Source organism: Chrysemys picta, chromosome 3 (genome assembly GCF_011386835.1).
Source record: "Chrysemys picta bellii isolate R12L10 chromosome 3, ASM1138683v2, whole genome shotgun sequence".
NCBI classification, from domain to species: Eukaryota; Metazoa; Chordata; order Testudines; family Emydidae; genus Chrysemys; species Chrysemys picta.
Genome location: NC_088793.1, coordinates 166,157,160 through 166,176,760, shown reverse-complemented (window position 1 = coordinate 166,176,760; position 19,601 = coordinate 166,157,160). Strand labels below are relative to the sequence as shown.

General features: G+C 40.2%; 1 protein-coding gene across 4 annotated transcripts in view; it reads right to left on the bottom strand.

Moving 5' to 3' along the window:
• Nucleotides 1–5,700: 5,700 nt before the first annotated feature.
• The window catches only part of KCNK2 (potassium two pore domain channel subfamily K member 2), a 214,177-nt gene continuing 200,276 nt past the window's right edge, over nt 5,701–19,601 (bottom strand). For all 4 annotated transcript variants that reach the window (XM_065589481.1, XM_065589482.1, XM_005288719.5 and 1 more), the window contains one exon: nt 5,701–7,888. In XM_065589481.1, coding sequence (XP_065445553.1) covers nt 7,571–7,888 — 318 coding nt within the window. In that variant the 3' untranslated portion in view covers nt 5,701–7,570. The remainder of the gene's footprint in view (nt 7,889–19,601) is intronic.

Genomic DNA, 19,601 nt, shown 5'->3' with positions numbered 1-19,601 from the left:
TAATAGCCAGAAAATAGAACACTTACAGAGTTGCCCCTGTCATCACTGATGGAGAAAGATTGCTACTGATGCGTAAAAAGTCATTAGATTCTGAAAAAAAATACTGATCTTTCACTGAACCAAATTGTACCATGCCAAATTAGTATTAAGAACAGTAAAATCTATATTGCTGAATTTGGTATTGTAATTTTAAAATGGACGGACTCAACATTTTCATAGTATGGTAGGAGGCACAAACAAACTTGGATCCCAGAACAAAGCAGTATATCAGCTACTGCGTAAGATATAACAAAGAGTAAAACAGAATTATTCTACGATAAATAATTAGGTTTGTAAACTTTTTCAACGAGTTGATTTGATGGTTCCTGGTTTCCAGAACAGCAATGTAAAAAAAATGGAAATTCTCCAGCCTTCCAGTTATAGCATATAGCCTTCTATCCACAAGGTCTTTTGGGGTTAATGTTCTCCTCCATCCCATCCCCACCCCATGCTGGCTGTTTGGGAGCACAGTAGTAATTTGGGCAAAGGTAAGCTCTCTCCCACACCAATCAGGTCAGACGAGACGGAATTGCCACTCTGTGACTCTTAGTCACAATTCCTCCTGTGGTTGTGCAGCCTACATATGACGCCTCATACAGGGTTATGCCTCAGGGCATAAGTTAGAATGATATTGTCAGCAGTGTGCTTGCAAAGTAGTTACTGTATATCGTCTGAGGAATCCAAAAGTGTCATATTAGAGAATTCCACCAAATAGTAAGCCTGTTGTACCAGACATACCACAGGCAATGGCAAAGACAACAGAGGTTTTATCCAACTGCTCCACTGACAGCTTTCATCTCAGGTTTACTAATACAGTGTGTTATCTGTCAAGGAGAAAGAAATGAGTCATATCGTTTGGTGGCATTTGAGCCTGCAAAGGTCACAACATGTCAGATCAGTCAAGTCATTTTGGAGCTTCTATGACTGTCCTTTTTTTGTGCTATTGGTTTGAGTTCATTAGTAGTGAAATTGAAAATTACACTCTACCAAAGTGATATGTAAAAATCTTGCCCAGACTTGGCAGGCTGAGAACAGTTCTCTGCACATACAAAGGAAAATAGGTCTAAAAAGGGAATTTGGTGCAGTCATAACAAAAGTTATTATGGCTCTACATTGACTATGTTGGACTAGTGTATTTAATAATTTAACACATCTGGAAGGAAAAAAGGAGCTGTCTTGGAACTTCAAAAGACAAGAAAGATCTGATTTTTATGTTAAAACATGTATCTTTGTCAGTATGTTTCAGACAAAAAAAAAAAAAAAGAAAAATCTGATGATATCTTTCAACAAGCTGTATAAATACATGTTCAGCCCCTATAGAATGTGTGATATGATTCTATATCTGGGGCAGTGTGAGAGGAGGGGAGAATACTTCAACTAAAATTAATGGTACTGGGTCATATGAACTCCACCGATTTACACCATCTAGCCTATTGCATATTTTTGTCTTCATTCACTAAACGTCTAAACACTAGAATAAAACATTTTACAAATAAAGGCCAAATCCAGCTATACTTTGTCCCATTAAGACAGAATTTGGCCTACAATTTAAAGGGAAAGAGATAATTTCTTAAGAGATATAAAAAATTTACAGATTCCCTGTGTACTGAAGTCTTAAAAAGGATTCTTCCCTCTCCAAATCAACTCCAAAAATCATTGTGAATAAATGTTAAAATGATTTAACAAGTAGTAATAATAATAGTGTGCTTTTCATCCTAGGATCTTAAAACAATTTACACCTCACAGCCAGTCTCTGAGGAAGCAAGTGTTCTTAAAATATTCCATTAGAGCTTGATAACTGGAGACAAATAGTGTTCTATGATTTTGGATGATCTAGGTTTTAAGTGTCCAACCCGTGGTCCTAATTTTCAGAGGTACTGAGCACCAGCAGCTCCCATTAAATGTAATATGCTCAGCCTCTCTTAAAATCAGGCCCAAAGTGTCTCAAGCGGGACTCCCAAAAGCACACACAATTAATAAACACTTTTGAAAATTTGTGCCTAAGTGACTTGCCCAGGGAACACTGCAAATCAGTGGCAGAGTTAAGAATAGAATTCAGTAGTAAGGAATGTGCTGAATGTAAGCACAGAAATCCAGAACCTCGAAATATCAGAGTAGGAAGATGGGGTTCATTTAGCTCCCCCCATCTGCCCTTCTCACAGGTGCCTTCCTGCTAAATACCCTACAACTATCCCCTTATCCTAAATCCAAGGGCACCCACACATTACAATAAATGTTTTCAGTAGGCCACAGGGTCCTGTTCCCCATCCCTATGCCCTCTCTTTGTGGCTGGTGGCACTCTTAATTCTCTTGGTTTTCAGAAGTGCTGAGAATGGTTTAGGAGAAAGGCCTTGTACAGGTCACTGCTGCCCAATCCATATAGTGCAGAGACCTGATAATCCCCTAGCATGTTAACTAGGAAACCTTAGGAAGGTATCAAGTATATAGCTGATAAAGCTCTCAGGGTTTTCCTCACTACTGCATTAAGAATTATGAGGCATCTTTGTTGCCTGTTAACAAAGTATTTATTTTGTTAACATTGCTATTGGGGAGTGGAATGAAGCATATCCCTAGGAGGTCCACCCTTGTTGGAGGAAACAGCTATCTGGCATCTGGAAGACCCTTGTTAGGGCGAAGGGGGCTGTTGCCTCAGGAAGATGATCACTCTGAAGACACCTAGTTGCAGGGGGTGGCTGTGGGTTTCTCCTGGAAGTATGAGTTCTGAACCACCCAAATGAACCAATACCTGCTGCTGAACCCCGCTTAACATGGCTCACCCAGAATGAACCCTGCAGAATTTACACACTGATGAGCTCTGTGCCAAGCTCCAATCATTACATTTATGGGTCATCATATGGACCCACAGGAAGGAGGCCCTTGAAGAATTCCACCTGGATTTCAACAATTTCCACCCCACCATCAACCTCAGCCTGGACTAGTCCACACAAGAGATCCACTTCCTGGACACTACAGTGCAAATAAGTGATGGTCACATAAACACCACCCTATACTGGAAACCTACTGACCGCTATACTTACCTACATGCCTCCAGTTTCCATCCAGGACACATCACACAATCCATTGTCTACAGCCAAGCCCTAAGATACAACCACATTTATTCCAATCCCTCAGACAGAGACAAACACCTACAAGATCTCTATCAAGCATTCTTAAAACTACAATACCTACCTGGGGAAGTGAGGAAACAGGTTGACAGAGCGAGACGGGTACCCAGAAGTCACCTACTGCAGGACAGGCCCAACAAGAAAAATAACAAAACTCCACTGGCCATCACATACAGCCCCCAGCTAAAATCTCTCCAGCGCATCATCAACAATCTACAACCTATCCTGGAGGACGATCCCCCACTCTCACAGGCCTTGGGAGGCAATCCAATCCTCGCTTACAGACAGCCCCCCAACCTGAAGCAAATACTCACCAGCAACTACACACCACACAACAAAAACACTAACCCAGGAACCAATCCCTGTAACAAATCCCATTGCCTTCTCTGTCCCCATATCTACTCTAGCAACACCATCATAGGACCCAACCACATCAGACACACCATCAGGGGCTCGTTCACCTGCACGTCTACTAATGTGCTATATGCCATCATCTGCCAGCAATGCCCCTCTGCTATGTTCATTGGCCAAACCGGACAGTCTCTATGTAAAAGGATAAATGGACACAAATCAGACATCAGGAATGGTAACACACAAAAGCCAGTAGAAGAACCACTTCCATTTCCCTGGTCACTTAATAACAGATTTAAAAGTAGCCATTCTTCAACAAAAAAATATTCAAAAAACAGACTTCAAAGAAACACTGCAGAATTACAATTCATTTACAAACTTAACGCCATCAATTTGGGCTTGAATAGGGATTGGGAGTGGCTGGCTCACTACAAAAACAATTTTCCCTTTCTTGGTATTGACACCGCCTCATCTATTATTGGGAGTGGACCACATCTACCCTGACTGAATTGGCCTTCAACATTGGTTCTCCACTTGTAAGGTAACTCCCTTCTCTTCATGTGCCAATATATATTCATGCCTGTATCTGTATTTTCACTCCATGCATCTGAAGAAGTGGGGTTTTTAACCAAAAAAGCTTATGCCCAAATAAATCTGTTGGACTTTAAGGTGCCACAGAACTCCTCGTTTTTTTGTACATTTACACAATGAATCGAACAATGGAAAAAGGCCATGAGATAAGGGGGACCCGTTCCACTCCTGAAATTATATCTAAGAAATGTCTGTGGATAGCATGATAACTTTAATTTCTTGATCACCTTTGATTTATTTTATTACATATAGTTCGGCTTAAAGATTAAAGATTGCTGACTCAGTGTTGCTAGTTTTAGAGCCAAATTCAGCTCTCTGTTACTTCATTGACTTCAGTGGGGTTTCACAAGTGTAAATCAGGGTTCAGTTTGGCACTTATTTTGTCCTGGTGAATTTAAGTGTTAGATATCATACAAAAGAGTATATCAGTAGGTACAGTATATTCCAAGGGAAGGGACTTATACAGTATATATTGTGACAAAGTTCCTCCTCTGCCTTGGTGGGTCCTTCGCTTTCTGGCAGATTTGCTCGCCTTAGAGGTTCATGGCAGCCCTCAGTTTGCCCGCCTTTGCTAGAGGCTCAAACCTGCCATTTATTCAGCTAACCTCATCACTGGCCAGCATGGGGAGTCTCCGCAGTCTCTGTTGTCCCACCTAGTGGGTCGGGGACAGGCCAGATCCCTTCCCAAATTAAACCTTCCCCTCTGGTTTGTCTCACAGACCAGGTCAACTCCTCCTGTGTCAGAGAGGGAGTTGGGGAGATGGGGGGGGGGGGGGGGACCCAGGCCCGCCCTCTACACTGGGTTCCAGCCCCAGGCACTGTGGATAGCAGCTGTCTACAATGTCTCCTGTATCAGCTGCATGACAGCTACAACTTCCTGAGCTACTTGCCCATGGCCTCCCCCCAGCACCTTCTTTATCCTCACTGCAGGACCTTCCTCCTGAAGCCTGATAACGCTTGTATTCCTCAGTCCTCCAGCAACACACCCTCTCACTCCCTGCTCCTTGCACATGCCCCACTAACTGATGGGAGGTCCTTTTTAAACCAGGTGTCCTGATTAGCCTGCCTGCCATAATTGATTCTAGTAAGTTCTTAATTGGCTCCAGGTGCTTTAATTCGCTTGCCTGTCTTAATTGGTTCTAGCAGGTTCCTGATTGCTCTAGGGCAGCCCCTGCTCTGGTCACTCAGGGAACAGAAAACTATTCATCCAGTGGCCAGTATATCTGCCTTCTACCAGATTCCTGCCCCTAACTGGTCTGGGTCTGTCACAATATATACATTCCAAGGCTTATACTTTCTAATTGAAAAGTGTATTAGTATTGAAATTCAGTCCTGCCAAATTCCTTTAAAAAATAGCCACAAAAGAACATTTAAAGGTGTAGCAACCCGAAGAACATTACTGTTTAACATTTAGAGAAAATGTTTTGATTGTTGGAGTCAAGTTCTTCTTTTCATTGTTAAGACTGCTTAAATTTAAGCAGGCTGCAAACAAGTACAAAAACTGTAACCCTCGAGCCCTCGAACAGCTGGTGTCTCAAGTGATTTCTCAGCATTCTGGTGGGGCAGCAGCAAGCAGAAGACTCAGAAAAGCTTATTTTAAGTAAAAACTTTATTTTTCATTACAATTCACAGTTTATACATGGCAAGAAGAGCTTCTCACCACGTGGACATTCAGAACACTGTGCTGGGAGAGACAGGGGTCTTTTTCTTTTAAAAGAGCATGGCCTGGTACTATTTCATGGAACTTTCCTTATTTTAAAAGCTTACTCTCTGTAAATGTTAATTGACTGATATTTACACTGATAGCGTTGATTAATCAGAGAACAAGATTAAGAATCCAGAACATTAACATTCATATTTTGTATGTTATCTAATGGTCAGAAATGCTACAAATTTGTCATTTTCATCATGGCCAATCAACAAAGTCTAATTTTTCTTTAATTTGCACAGAGCCTAAATTATTCCCTTAGGGCTTGTTATGTTCATTTTATGTACAGCCAGCTTACGATAGACTAAAATATGAAAAAATTTAAAAAAGACAAAATTATCCATTCCTTGTTTTTATCCTGCATTCCTTCTGAATCTCACACACAACTATAAACAAAACAACAGATATAGAATTAAAGTCAATGCTTTTCTTTAAAACAAACACAGAAACCCCAAGGATTGGTTTCAGATCTGCGTATCATCAGCCTGTCCTATCTGAACAATCATCAGCATTCCGATTGTGCTATTTATCAGCTTTCCTTCATGTCTGTATTTGTATTCAGAGAAGTCTGTAGTTTATATGTAGAAAGTCACAGTGATACCAGTTTCAATTGCATTCCCACATCAGTCACAGTTCCGGTGTAGGCAACCAATGTACAGTGTGACATTCAGAAAGATCCAGTAGGATCCAGTAGGTGCCTGGTGTGACTTGGCTTAAATAAAAAGTTTAAAATTCTTTTCATAGATTAACTTTCTGGCAGCAGATTTGTGATTATTAGAAATTGCTGTGGTATTTTTCTGTAATGTTTTCATGAGTATGGTTATTAGAATGCACCAATTTAAAACATTTCCACATAGTATTAACTTCTACTTGCTCTTGTCATCTAGCAAATAATTTAATTACATATAACTGGAGATTTTTGGTAATCTGACACATGGGATAACATTGCTGAACAATGCTTGAAAAATAAAACTCAAAATGGATCCATAAATTCTACAGGTCTGGTTCTAATATAGTGTGAGCATGCATCACCTGGATGGGAGTAAAATAAATATTTTCAGGGGACATTTTTGCAACTCTTGTAACTGCAGTGCCTTTAAAGCTAGATTTAGGAGTGTGGCTTTGATGTCTGTTGATTTTTGGCATCCATTCTCAATGCTGGTATCTTCACTAAAGACACCTTTAAAACGTCATCATTTCAGGCAAGATGAAAGCTCAAATGAAATACATTACTCATGCAAAAAACAAATAAACAAACAAACACAAACCATACAAGAGTTATAGAGGTTCTGTTTCTTCAAAAGATAAGGCACTGACAAAAACTTCTTAGGTAAAAGGCTGCATAAGAATTTCTTGCCATTTACAAATGTGTTGTAGTCCATAAATGGTCCATTCCTAGGCTCAGTAAGGTAGACCCTGAAAATTTAAGGACTGATCCCTCAAAGCTACATTGTTAACATAAACAAATATAATTCATTCGTTAGGCCATATGGCACATTAGGAGAAATGAACAACAGTCTGAGCACAAAAAGGCATTGGATGTTGCTTGCTCCAGCATCTATCAACAACAGAAATTCCATTCATCTTGTGTCTGAAGAGACATGACGGTGACACTGAATCCCTATCGTGGTGGTTTCTGTTGAACTCATGCACATGTATAAAATGCTACTAGCATCAATCATGGATAGGAAAAAAAGGAAGTATATGGCTAGTTTAAGCCAAGAGCTTCTCCAAGGATCAGCATCCAAAGTCAGCACTACTTAATGTTTTCAATCACAGCAATATCTTCTGCTGCACAGTGAGGAGTCAAACCATTCATATAAATGCTGTCTGTCTTTGTTAGAGCGGGCAAGATGTCCTTTTCGCTGGTGAGGTGGTTGACTGACAGGGTTCTCTTGCAAGGGGTCAGATCTTGACTGTGGTTGACAGCGAGTTCTGCAGAGAGCTTCCTTTTGATGGAGGTAGCCCGTTGGAACTTGTCATAAATCTCCACACTTAGACGCCTGCGGGTTTCTTTGAACTCTGCCGTGACATTGGCTGTCCATTCGGCAGCGTGAGCTCTGAACTCTCCCACCTGCAGCACACACAGTGAAAGAGAAGGGGAGAGAAACACAACATGACTAGGCACTTCAAGGATGGTTTATGTTCAGGACCCCAGAACGAATAGAGAATAATGTGTTCTACAGACTGACAAAAACTGTTGCCCATTGGCACAACTCTTTTTTTGGTTCAGGTTTAGCTTTTGAATAAAAAAAAAAAGTCTAGTTTCATAGAATTACATTCTTTCGTCCAAAAGGAAGAAATATTAATACAATAAGAGCTAAGAATGACATTAAACACAACAAGTATACAGTTAAAAATGGACAAGCTGATTTATATGGAATCAATAAGGGGAAGTTTCCTTTTAAAATGAAGCCCTGACAGTTGAGAACAACCCAGCTGGCCAGGGGGTGTTGAATTCCCAGAAATCCAGACTGTGTTATGTATTGTTACCAGGGGAGATGTACAGGGTTATTTATGGACACACTTACTGTCTGTGTAAAGATCTCTGTGAAGCTTGACACAGGATTTTCTAAATATAGATGGAAAGGGCTTTTTAAAGAAAAATGTCAGCTGCTTGTATTCTATTTTTAGTGCATGTTCAAAGCAAGGATTAATGCAAGTGACAGTTTTAGTCAAGTCAGCAATATGCTTTGCTTTTTCTTTCCATTTCAATTAAGTCTCTTATTTCAAATAGAGAAAGGACTATAATTACAATGTGGGACTCAAGGGCTGTCACTAATTATTCTGAAATGAAATGATGTCCACTAGTCAGAGAGCAGAGATGATGTGGAGTCTCACGGCTGTATGATGATGTGGAGTCTCACAACTCTATGATTGCCATTATGAAAATCCCTCCATTCTGACTGGCTACAGGAGGTGTTCCAATTTGCATAATGACTGCTACTTCTCAATTAGGAAATATGCAGATCCCTTCCCTTTGATTGGTTCGTGCTCTCAACACTCCAAATGCATTTGCCAGGAACTAACACAAGGACTGATCCACTCTCAGTGAAGACAGTAATCTTTCAACGATGTTTCTCCTCAACTTTACACTCCACTTAGCTTTCAGTATCAGCAGGCCTGAAGAACATGTGTGTGCGCACACATGCATCTGAGAGAGTGGGCAGGAGGTGGGGAGAGTCCAAAATTACCCTTTACTTCCCAGTGCCCCAGATGTTCAGCCGTTAGACCACTTGAAATGGGAAAGGCACTCTTTTTTGGAGAGAGGGGTAAATAGAGCAAAGAAAAAGATAAGAGGATGGAGAGAAGTAAGAGAGATAGGAAAGTGGGGGTGGTGAAAAAGCAGAGAGAAGCTTTTAAATATACTGTTACAAAACTTATTTTTTAAGGGAGCAGGGTGGGGGGGGGCAGGACTAATCCTTTCTAAGTAGCAAAGGCCGGGGAGCCGCTGAGGTGTAGCAATAGGAGGAAACAGATAAGAGGAGGGAGAAAATGTTTTCGTATAATACATGAAGGGGGATTCCTCTAAATTTGGCAATAACTTTGCACAGTGCTGATATGAACCTCAGCCTCTGACTTTATTTCACATTAACACATTGGCCTTTGACTGTATTTAGCCTAGGATACAGTCATTACACCAAGCAGAGAAAACCCTCCATTTATCACTTAAAATAAATGAAGAGGACTCCTTGGAATGATTAGGTTGTTTTTCAGGGTTTTGTGTTGTTTGTTTTTTCAATTAAACTCAGGAACAGATATTTTTGGAGGTTTTATTCCCTTAGGTCTCCACTTTTCAGACTGTTTTAATGGTAGGTTAGGCTCAGAAAGGAGATGGTAGACTGATGTAATTCTAAAGTGTAGCACATTAAAAGAATTAAACCACTTAAATAAATTACTCTAATTTGTAGTGTGGAGTCCCAGAATTTCAATCACTGGCAAACAAGCAGTGACAAGGTGAGCACATATTTGTTCACAAAAATCAAATGAACATAAAGTCAGAGTAACTAGAGGCTTTGCCTTTAAAATGGTCATGTACCTTAGCTCTGGAAGGTGGCCACAGGGCTATGTATATTTTGCAGTGCCACTGGAAACAGAAATGCAATGGTGGTAAAAGTCATCATCTCACTGGGGAATGATGAAGGGTGTTTAATCCTGCTTTTCTTCTCATTTCACAAACAAAAAAAGCCCCCAGATCCAAAGGTCGTGTTATTGAGTCTGTACATCATTCAACTTCAATAGAATTACACCAGAAATGAATGTGGCCTAATATGTATATTTATAAAACAAGGATTCTTTTCAGTTCTGCATAGCAGTTTAAACCAGCTGAATAATTAATCTGTATTCAAACCGGGCTAAAAGGAACACTGACATATGTACTTCATATTTTAGAAGAATAAAGCCTCTGATACCTACAGATTTTAACTGTGCCAGTACTTTTCTTAATAGAAAACAAGTAATGAAAAAAACCCCACCAAAACAATGAGCTAGATCATCCCCTACATTAGGGCAGCTTTGCCCTACTGCACTGGTGCAAAGCTATCCTAAGGACGGCTTTCCTGACAAGTAGAAAAATCCCCTTGAGAAGGGGAATCCTTAGATGGCACAGAGAAAGTGTATGGGTTGTGTTGTGATAATTGGCTTGACAAAGTTACCTTAAGATCCATTGTAAAAAGTATGTGAAAGTTCATAAGATGTTACAATAACCACAAAAAATAGGTCAGTTGTTTACGACGATGAACGTTACAATAGATTCAAGAAAACCAGACAGAGAAACTATTAATCCAACCCAAATGGCCTACTGATATAAATCAAGGACTGTGGTGAGATTATACTTGGTAAACAAGAAAATGTGGGAACAAAGTTACCTGTGCCAAATTTGGCCTTACAGAAATGGATTTAACTGGTGGACAAAACAACGAGGATATATGCCACCAACTTTTACTCCTTTTGGGGGTTCTTAAAAAGAGATTTTGAGGCAGTTCATCCCCACAGTTCATCCCCCAATGTGCCAGCATTTCAATGCCTCTCAACTCTTCTAAAGGACTCACTTCCTGAGAGGAAGGCTGGCTGGCCTTGCTCTTGTTTAAGGAACTTTGTCTTCCCATTTTAGTGCTGAAAGTCATCATATTATCTTGACATCCAGTCTTCTGCCCACCAGTTGGAATATCTAATTCCCAGCACCACAAAGGTACCGAAGATCCTGTATTGTATTCCCTTCCCTTGTTGTGTTATTTCCTGCCTACTGTTTCTTTCCTCCTGTTCTATCTCACTAATGTGGGTTTTCCTCAAATCCCAAAGTCAACTATACTGCATTCATCTAAACCTGCCTTGTCTAAAGAGAAAGAATCCAAACAGATGACAGCCCTGACTAAATCATAACTAACCAGAGTCCAAGCAGCAGGTGTTGTGGTCAATGTGCAAGCCAAAGCATCCACTCATAACTAACCAGAGGTCTAGCATTCCAAAAACATCAACAAAAGCCATATTTCACCCATCTTTTCTATCCTATCTCTCCTCCACCTTCTGTCCATCTGTTTGTTAAGAACTGGATAAGTGAATGCCCTTCACATCAGGGCTGAGAGTAAAATTAACCTTTTCCTTTTCATCAAAGAAAGGTTGTTCTGAAAATAAGAGACTCTGATACTTTAACTCCAAAGGGAGTTTGATAAGTCTGATAGGAGAGGGGACTTTGAAGTTTGTTTTGTATAATCACTTAACTACAGTTTCAATATAAATCTTGTTTTCTTTCTTCTTTGTGTGGAAGTGTGAGAGTTTAATCCATACATTTTCAATTTGAATGAATGCTTTTGGGTGTTTGCCAAGTAACCAAGTAAAACCAAGACCTCTGTTTAAAAGTAACCCCAAACCTATCTATCACCATTTAATGTTGACCAGTGATGAGTTTATAAACACCTTAAACTCTTTAGGCCTTTGAGATCAATATCCATACAACAATTCCCCTGCTATCCCCACACCTTTGCACTTTCTCAGCTGTGAGAGTACTTCTTGGCCATAGCTGAGGATCTAGCCCAGATATTTTACTCTGAGACACATTGCTGACAAGTCACGTTTCAAGGGATGTTGTCAAGATTGGTACATTTAAATTTAGACCTACTGAACTAGCTTTGTTTTAGTTACCACTCCACTGCTCTGTCAGCCTGCTCCACTCTTGTGCCCAGGCAGGCTATTGAAAGTCACAAGCATTCTGAACTGACCTACCCACCACCTTTTTAATCTCACTCTTATTTTTCTTCTATTGGCAGCTTCAGCTCTCTTCTCCCCACCCTCATACTTTCCCCACAAATAACCAGCTGGCTGTGCTGCTGGCACAACTAATTATTGGCAATCCCGAAGACATGCTTAATATTCACTGTTCATGTCCACTCAGCGACATGCAGATGACCATGCTATCTTCATAACACTGGGCCACTTGCTGTATTTTAACAGTTAGGCACATTAATTACTCCATGGGATTTTAAAAGTGTAGTTATTAGGTTATCTAGTAATTAAATTCTAATTAAATCTCCTTTGGAGGGCTAGGTGGTGTAATTGGTGAGGCTCTCCAATAAATATCCTCTTTGGAGACTTGGATTCAACTCCTGATTTAGATAATAAAAGACATGAACGTGGGGATCTTATCATCTGCCCATGTTTCAAAACTATCACACAGTTTGGCATAATTCAATTCTTATAGAATAAGAGAAAGAAGGATTGAAATGCAATGGTGTTGCATGGGGAAGCTGAGTAAGTGCTATGTCTCCTATGCCTGGCCCAAATTGCTGCTTTCAGCCCCTAACGTTTGTGGGCCCTGACATGCACTTAAAGAAAAATTTTACCTTTTCAGAATACAACATCTTTTATCATGTAACATTTATGGACTCAAGCTCAAGAGGTTATTGAAAGAGTAATGTGCAATTTCTAAAACTGCCAGAGCACATAAGCAACCTGCTCTTGTAATTTAATTCCTCCTCTGTTCATAACGACATTTCAGTGAATGTTCAGGTTCTCTCAGTCCCCAAGGTATGACATTTCCTCGTACTGCATTCAATTTTAGCTTAATTTGGGGTCTGGTAGCCACTTCATATCTGACGCTAAGTGATTGAAATGCCAGTTGTCTCTGCGGTTCAAAACCAAAAATATCTGCACTACAGCAAGAACTGTTTACTTTTTCTTCAAGTCCCCTTGCCTCACAAGATTACACTGTAGACTCCATAGGAGACATGTCTGCTTTTTTAATCAAATAGTTCTGAACTATATGATACACTGATGAAGACTACTAGTCACACAAATGACTGACTGCTAATCACTAACATGGAGTACAAGGATTGGAATACGCACAATATTTCTTAAGTGCTGGTGAAAGGTATCAGAATGACAGCCCAAGACTCAACCACATAACAGATATAAAAATTTTATTAAAGTTAATGTTTAAAATCAAATTTACACAAGTTAAGAGGGAAGGTACTGTTCATCTGGGGTCGGGCTTGGGTTGTGGGGGATTGCAAGTAACATACATATCACATAACCAGCATAGATCCAGATAGGGGTGTGGGAGTTTTTAAAGTGTCAGTAGATAAATGGGCTGAGGTACGCCACCCATGGAATGTATTAAGAGTCCCAAGTCAGTACTGGTGTAGAGAATAAGTACAAGTGCCAGCAGCCCAATATCTTCTTGTCAATAGAAACCTATGCTAGAACACCACCATTAAATGTGAGCAGTTCCAAGTCCAACCCCCAGTGTTGTCTTTTTCTACAGAGGCAATCAAAAATAGATTTGGGAGGAGTTAAACAGCCTCATTCATCTCAGTGGAGTATTAACTCTAAAGCATTATGATGGCAATTTAAATGTCAATGACTAACTATAACTTTTCTGATCATTTTAAAGAAAAAATTATCCAGCTATCTTGTGATTGTGGCTAAGTCTTGAATTTGTGCACAGAGCATGACTCACCTCCAATCTAACCCCTGATCAGGCATTCAGGTTATAGATAGTTGCAACTTTTCTTTTAAACTCTCTGATCTATATAAGCAATGTGGACTAATTTAGAATTTACAATTTATACTTAATGTGGTAATTTAAGCATTCAGTACTACTTAATTAGTTTTTAATAGGAATTTTCAAACATTGCATGTTTGCTTTGGGCTCTCCTGATCATGGACCTTTATGCTATTATGTTCCCTGACCCAACAGACACCACAGTCCCGCAGGTCTTCCCATAGGAACTTCAAATGTAGCAGCAGATTCTTCCAGAAATATGGTAATGCACTTATCATGGGACAGGAGAAAGCTCACTATCCTGAATAATGGAATTCAGATTGAACCAGATATGTTTCTCTTGAAGAAAGACCATCAATCTGCCTAAAGTGAAAATATCGACCTCAGTTGGTTATAACATAATGGGGAATATTCTCTAAATTACAAATCTCCGATACAGTTATCAAATAATAGAAAACAGTTAGCCACCATTTTAGTGTGACACACCTAAAATAATATGTGAACTTCCCTGTTCAGTAACAAAACAGACCTTTGCACAGACCTTTTGCTGATGCTACTAATAGACAGGCATGCAGGATTTGGCAAGACTAGGGAAGGCCCCCAACAGCATTAGAGTGGTCTAGTGGTTAGCGTAAGGAAGTCAATCCCATTACCAAGAAGCCATGCAGATAAATGAAAGTGCCCTGAAATGGCTTGAGTCATTACAAAGTGCCCTGTGCCTCCTGAGCCCTTTTATTTGGAGTGCCACAAGGCTTAGTTCCCAACACCACCCTAATCAATTTCTATATAAAACTGTTGGGGGAGATGGTGAGAGAGCATGGGTTGCAATACATCAATACCCCGTATGTCAAATGCAAGCAGCACCCTCTTCCAGCTTTCTCGGCACCTCAATGAAGATTCATATAGTCTAAGGCCAGAAGGGAGCATCTAGCTAAAGCAGAACACAGGCAAGACTAAGATGATGCTACTGGGAAGGAAAGCACTTTGAAGGACTCGTGTCTCTATAATTGCCTCCGCTATGCAGGATCTTTACCCTCAGATTCTCAAGTTGGCCTGCAGCCTTGGGATCCTTTGGGACTCCTCATTGCAATAGGTGCCCAAACATCCATAACAACAAAAATATACCGAGCAAATACTGAGTCCCATTCTATTAGACAGGGACCTGGCCACAGCAAGACATGCATTCATGACCTCCAAGCTTGATTCATTCATATTAGGAATGAAACTACAGACAATAAGAAAGCTCTAGTTGGTACAAAGCACATTAACCCATCTTTTTAGTGACACAGATTACTGTGAGCACATGACCCTGGTATTCTGCTCTCTCCTCTGGTTCCCCATTGCAGAGAGTTAAATTCAAAACCTCTCTCCTGATATTTATAGCCCTCTATGGAACTGATCCTAAGCACCTGAAAGGTTGCCTCTCCTTCTGCAACCATGACTTCCAATAACAGTTCCTATGTTCCACTGGAACTATAAAATTGTTAAAAAATAGCACAGGAGTTGCGGGAGACTTTGGAATTTCCTACCAGAAGAGGCAAGAATGACTATGAGCCTTTCCACTTTCAGAAATAAATGCAAAACTCATCCTTTGACTTAGCTGTCCCACTACAAGTTCATTCTCTCTCTCTCTCTCTCTCTCTCTCTCTCACACACACACACACACACTTAGAAAAAACACCCTACAATCTTATAATCTTAGCAAGCAATTTATTCCTATTAACAGGGAAGGAAGGGAGATATCACTATTTCGAATTAAATACTCGAGATGCACACAGCTACTGTGATAATGGATTACAAAGAGGCTATATAAGGAGATAGATAAGTATTGTGTACCATAGGAGAGGAAAAAGGAAATTTTATAGTAAGTATTTCTATTTACTTTGTTTGTTTTTCCTTGTCAGCTGTACTTTTACATTATTTTCTTTGACTTGTGCATTTTAATCATTTCCCTAAAGCTACTTTAAGCCAAAAATAGGAATTAAATAACAATTTGGTAGGCTGGGACTGGAGATATCCCCCTATTAATTCTGTAGAAAAAAAATGTGACCTGGTTTACAGATATTCTTAAAGCACATGCTCTCAAGTCTGTAATGTCTAACAATTACCACTAAAACATTCCCCCAAAGTATTTCATTTTTCCTGAGGTGAACTTTTCTTAAAAATAAAACTTCGAATTAACCTCTCTTGGACACAGTAGTCTGAGTCAAAACTAGAAAGAGTATGAAAGTGTCACATTGTCCTTGCAGAAGAGGAGAGTACATCAGGTTTTGTCTTTTGAGAAACTCTCATGCAATATTCTCAGGAACTGTACAGTTCAGCTCTTTTTTTAAATTTAATTCATATAGATAGGAAACAAGGCAGCAGGGCAATTGTTGGGTGGGCTGAACACGGCATGAGCAGCAGAGCTGGCCTATTTCCTCCCCTACTATCCTGCAAGTGCAGGCTACAGCTCTTCCGGCCTGCGGACATTCCTGCACTGAGCTAACTTGTTGCGCATCAACAATCCTAGCCACATACAGAAGCTACTATTGCCCCTCTGTTACAAAGAGGCTATGGTCCTCTTGAAGGCTCACACTGCCGAAAGGCTCTTTGGGCTTCCTGCTCTCTTTTCCATATCTCTCACCATCTGTCCTCCTATCTCTCCTCAATACCGCTACCCCCACCAAAGTCGCTTCTTCTAGACTTCTGTCTGTCATTCCCCACAACTGTGGTGGAATTATTATGATTTATTATTTGTATTATGACAGTGCCTAGCAATCCCAAAGATCAGGGCACCATTGTGCTAGATGCTGTACAGAGATGTAATGCAACAGAGGACACTTCCTGCCCCAGTAAGTTCATAATCTGCAGTTCAAATAGTATGCAACAGGAGGCTAAAGCAAAACTATTATATAAGAAAATGAACAGAACTGAGGAGAAAGATAGAAGTCATCACCGAGGTCAATGCCATTTGGGAGTGATTTGTATGCATTATAGCAAAGGAAAGTATTAAGGAGAGATTTGAAACTGGAGTGGCTCTACAGATCTTCAAATCCCTTCCAGCCTCCTAAGCACCCTCTACCCACTCCTTTTCATACACTGGATGTTTGCCACTGATTTAGATAATAAATAGGCCAATGCTCAAACCACAGGGCTAGCTCAGTGGTTTGACCATTGGCCTGCTAAACCCAAGGTTGTGAGTTCAATCCTTGAGGGGGCCATTTAGGGAACTGGGGATTGGTCCTGCTTTGAGCAGGGGGTTGGACTAGATGACCTCCTGAGGTTCCTTCCAACCCTGATATTCTATAAAAGAAGAGTCTCTGACATCCATTTATCCATGCTTCCAGTGACGTATAGATTTGTGACTATCCATTGTAATGCTTCAGAATATGTCAATTTGTAATATTCAAGGTTAACAAACAGATGGTTGGTTTGTGAGAGTAAAACAAGCCAGACCATGTAAAGTCCATGTGCACAGCTTGTCACTGGCTCAATACCTAAAGGGGGCTGAATGTTTGGAGATACACATTCTAGAACAGGAGTAGTCAATAGGTGGACCATTGGCCAAATCCAGAACACCAGATGCTTTTGAATGGACCTTGAAATCTTTCTATTTACTTATTATTTTTATTGTTATTGCAGTATGAAAAATGTTTCTCTGGAGTCTGGACCTTGACTGTAGCTTGACCAAGAAATTTGGACCTTGACAGAAAATAATAGACTCCCCCTGTTCTAGAACCAAATTTCCAAGAAAATTAGGAAGGCACTGTCCCCCTCCCATAGGACAGTGAGAGATGGGAAATCCTCCAGAGAGATTTATTTTGGCTGGATTGGGCTTCTGTTTGGACATTCAATAATTTCTTTGCTCCCAATAGCATTCAGCAATCATGCAGAACTTTACATTTTCATAGCACCATATAAGCTTTAATTAATTGATGCTCAAGTGCTACTTGTTGAAAATTGTAGTGCATGCCCAAGTAACAGTTTTAAAGATGTGGCTCACTTCCTTCTTTTTGATGGAAACAAATTCCTCACTCAGACAATGTACAACCACAGTGATGATGAGACCTACTAATGCAGTGGCTCTCAAACTTTTTCACTGGTGACCCTTTTCACATAGCAAATCTCTGAGTGCAATCCCCCTTATAAATTTAAAACACTTTTTTATATATTTAACACTATTATAAATGCTGGAGGCAAAGCGGGGTTTGAGGTGCGGGTTGACAGCTCATGACTCCCCATGTAATAACCTCGCGACCCCCTAAGGGGTCCCGACTCCCAGTTTGAGAACTCCTGTACTAATGTTTATAAAAAATAAAGCCAACTTCAATTACTTACAACACTATGCCAGGAACGAGATTGATCAAAAGTGAGCCAATGTATTAAGGTGACACAAGGATCATGTAAGTGAGTAGTGGATCAATAGAAGTTCAGTTTATGGTGCTAGCATTTCTTACAGAAGATTCCCAATATTACATTATTGGTGGCTAAATCTTAACTTTTAATGTCAAGATTTACTTGGTCCTTTGACCCTTTGAGTCATAGTCATCTCTAGCTGAATTCCATTGACATGGAGTAGAATTATACCAGGAATTGATTTGGCCCATAGTTTTGGGACTTAAAATCCTAAAAACTGGAAAGTGCTTTATTTTTAAAAATAGAGTACTGTATAGATACTGTTGGGGAAAGACATCAAAAGGGTATTCGAGAGACAAGGTGAGTGAGGTCATATCTTCTACCTGCTCATGAATAAAGTACATGCATTTAACACCTTTGATTTGGAAGGATCTCCAGGCACTTTATAGCCATGCAATGCCAATTCGCCAGAGAAGGCAGGCACCTCCCAGAGCAGGTATGGCAGTCAGGCAGACAGCAGGTTGCCCAACAACAGCGGAAAGGGATTTGGGAAGCTAAGGATCCCTTTTCTTATTAAAAGATGTCACGGGAGCTTCAGAAGCCGCACAGAAATAACATAGAGAATTTTTTCACTTCAAGGTCCCAGAAGCAAAGACAAGGTTTTCATCTCGAGGTCAAAAGACCAAAAACATCAAGACACACTTGACCAGAGCTCAGAGAGCCAGGAAGCGGTACTAAAAAGTGGTACTAAAGTTTCACTCAAGAAGTATTGGACTCCATTTATTGACATTGGAATGCTGAAGGATTAAACCAATTCTACTGGAATTTGAACACGTGGTTACAGAGAGCAATTCTCAACTCTGTCACAAAACCATGGCTAAACTTCAAGGTGTAAAGTTTCTTATGTGCTCATTAGCATGACTTTGCAACTGAAAAAGCCCACTGAGCTTATGAGTCAATTATTGTCTCTCTTCCATAGGATTTAAGTTAACACACTAGCCTTCCACTTCTGGAGACCCGGGTTTCATTATGCTCCTAGCCATAGTCTAAAAATGTTTGCTGTTTGCGGCTGCTACAGGGTGACAATTTCCACAGAACTGCCAAGGAATACAGATTCTTCTGATGAGTGACCTTAAACACAGGAGCTAGAACTTTGCACAAATATGCAAAGTAGTTTCTGCTGACTAATGCTGAAAGGTAGATATCGGTAACTCCAAGCAGGATAATAGAAGAGATTCGAGTCTCTCTCTGAGGCAGAAGGAACACAGAGCTGGGATTGAGAAAAAACCCTAAAAGCAGCCTACATGGGTGAGAAAGATCATCCATGGCTTTTTCCTTAAGTTATCAATAAAGTCAAACAAACCCCAGGTAAGCAGTAAGCCTGGACTATATATGCTGTGTGCATACTCTCTTCAGAACAGAGTGGGAACAGCTGCTGATTACAAATACC